This window comes from Cynoglossus semilaevis, chromosome 9 (genome assembly GCF_000523025.1).
Source record: "Cynoglossus semilaevis isolate Cse_v1.0 chromosome 9, Cse_v1.0, whole genome shotgun sequence".
Classification (NCBI taxonomy): Eukaryota; Metazoa; Chordata; class Actinopteri; order Pleuronectiformes; family Cynoglossidae; genus Cynoglossus; species Cynoglossus semilaevis.
The window spans coordinates 12,844,177-12,846,456 of record NC_024315.1 but is presented as its reverse complement, the minus strand read 5'-3'; the positions used below and the strand labels follow the sequence as shown (position 1 = coordinate 12,846,456).

Genomic DNA, 2,280 nt, shown 5'->3' with positions numbered 1-2,280 from the left:
TCGGATTTTAAATAGTTTCCTGAAACTTCACAGAGGTTTGGTCACCACTATGACAACTAAAAATCCCTAAAAAAATCTTCAGAAGTAAAATGTTTTTTTTTCTGTTTTAAACTAGGAATGTCTGATAATATAGGTCGGCCGATATTATCGGCCAGATATTAGCATATTTTGTAAAAGTAAGAATCGTTTTTCCTCCGATAATGAAAACCTGATAATGCAATGCCTGGGTTTCGCCAATGATGTGTGCTCTAAAATGCCCCGGTGATAGACCAGTCAGATGCCTCAGTACTCTGAAGAACTTTAATTGAAACACAATTGCAGTAACTTGTTTTAAACTCCTTTATTGCTCTCAACCCAGCTTCTCCAAAAACTACTTTTCCTCCTCTCACACTCTTCGCATTAACTTCCACCACCATCCAGCTATATCGGCAAAAGTTAATATCGGACATCCCTAGTTAAAACTGTCACATCTTCCTCTCTTTCTCTCGCACTCTCTCTCTCTGCACAGGTGTGACTCAGGAAATCTGAACGGTCACTACTACAACGGGCCGTACCAGGCCATGACCAGTGATGGGGTGGTGTGGTACACGTGGCACGGTCTGTGGTACTCCATCAAATCTGTGGTCATGATGGTGAGAGCCGCTGAGCTCCAGCATCCATTGGTACGACAACTTGGCAACGAGGCACCAGGTGGTGCTGTTGATTCACGCTCTGACCAGTAAGCTAACTGTACATACCCTAGATTGGACAAGAATGTAGATTTGCTGCTTGGAGGGTGGAGCTTTGAGGGTCAGACAGGAGTGCTCCACTGATTTGGAAAATCATTCAAGTCGATGAAAAAATTAAGCAAATGTTTCTTTAACCAATAAAACCAGTTAACAATGAATCTGTGTCTTCTATTGAATATGAAGATAAGCGTAATTGTAATTCTCATTCTTATATTTTAGTATATATTTATATAAAGTTTTAAGACTGGTGGAATATTCTTAATGGTGTTTACGATGGTTTCAGAACTTATTTTGAGCTTTAATTTTTCGTAAAGATAGTTTGACAGTTGCCACTCAGGTGCTCTGAGCATGGCACCGTCCCCACACACTGCTCCCCGGGCGCTTAAAGCTGGCCACTGTTCACTTTGGTGATGGGTTAAAAGCAGAGGTCACATTGTGTGCTGTGTCACAATGACGAGTAGTTCACTTTCCTTGATAAAAAATAGTACAAATCCTGCTGAGAAATGTGTTATAAAACATTGTTCTGAATTTTTCGTAACAAAAATCCTAATTTAGCATGTTGTTTTTGGTACGATGTTGAAAAATATAATGAAATATTTTGAAAAATTGTTTTAAATTTTAACAATTTTATTTTGCCTGCATGATTCTCAATTAATTGAAGCATTTTGAGAAATAAAAAAGAAAGTGAAAATGGCAAAATCATAATTTAGCATGTATGTTTGGTAAGATGTTCAAAAAGACCATGGATTATTTTGCAACATGTTTTTCCATTTTTTTTCCTTTGCATGTTTCTCATCATTTTAGCACTCATCATTTCAATTATTCACTTGACAGCATGTTTTGGGGCATAATGGAGGCATTATTAAGATGGCACTGATGCTGACGGCAGCAGCCTCCTGATCACTCTACAGCACTAATCCATTTTTACCACTTACGCTTTACTTTTCCTACTTTTTCTTACTATGTGTATATATATATACATAATACTCCTTTCACGGAGTATTATGTATATATATATTTATATATATACAGTATATATATCTGGAATAACTATTAACTAAAATCTATTTGAATTTATTTTGTATTTAAATTATTTTATTATTATTTTTAATTATCATTTATTACTTTTGTAGATTTTCACCAATGAGCTTTTCTCTTACAGTCGTTTAAGCACGCTCTTTCTATCAAAGAAAAAAGACTAAACCAACTCAAAAAAAAAAAAAGAAAAAAAAAAGAATGTGAATGTCAGCGGTCAACTGCAGAGGGCGCGCTGATATTGGAACGTTATAACGTTGTATAACGGAAATAGAAATACGTTGCACAGTCCTTATTTCCGGTTGCGGATCCGACGCACGAGGCACCAGTGTTTGTCATTTGGGCTTCCAGTTCAAGTCAAATGGATACGGTGGCTGCATCTGATTGATTAAAATGGTGAGTTTTTTTTGTCGGTTGTATTTTGTTTGAAATGGTAGTCGTTCGGTCGAGACCGTTAGTGCAATTTACGCTAGCATGTGTTTCGGCAGCAAACATTAGCTTTTGTCAGAAGTTAAAA

The 2,280-nt window shown here is 36.7% G+C and overlaps 1 protein-coding gene across 1 annotated transcript in view; it reads left to right on the top strand.

Moving 5' to 3' along the window:
- The window catches only part of LOC103383961 (fibrinogen-like protein 1), a 5,328-nt gene extending 3,935 nt beyond the window's left edge, over window positions 1–1,393 (top strand). Inside the window, exon 7 of the mRNA XM_008317308.3 lies at window positions 482–1,393. Within this exon, the coding sequence (XP_008315530.1) occupies window positions 482–722 (241 nt within the window). The 3' untranslated portion in view covers window positions 723–1,393. The remainder of the gene's footprint in view (window positions 1–481) is intronic.
- The last annotated feature ends 887 nt before the right edge of the window (window positions 1,394–2,280 follow it).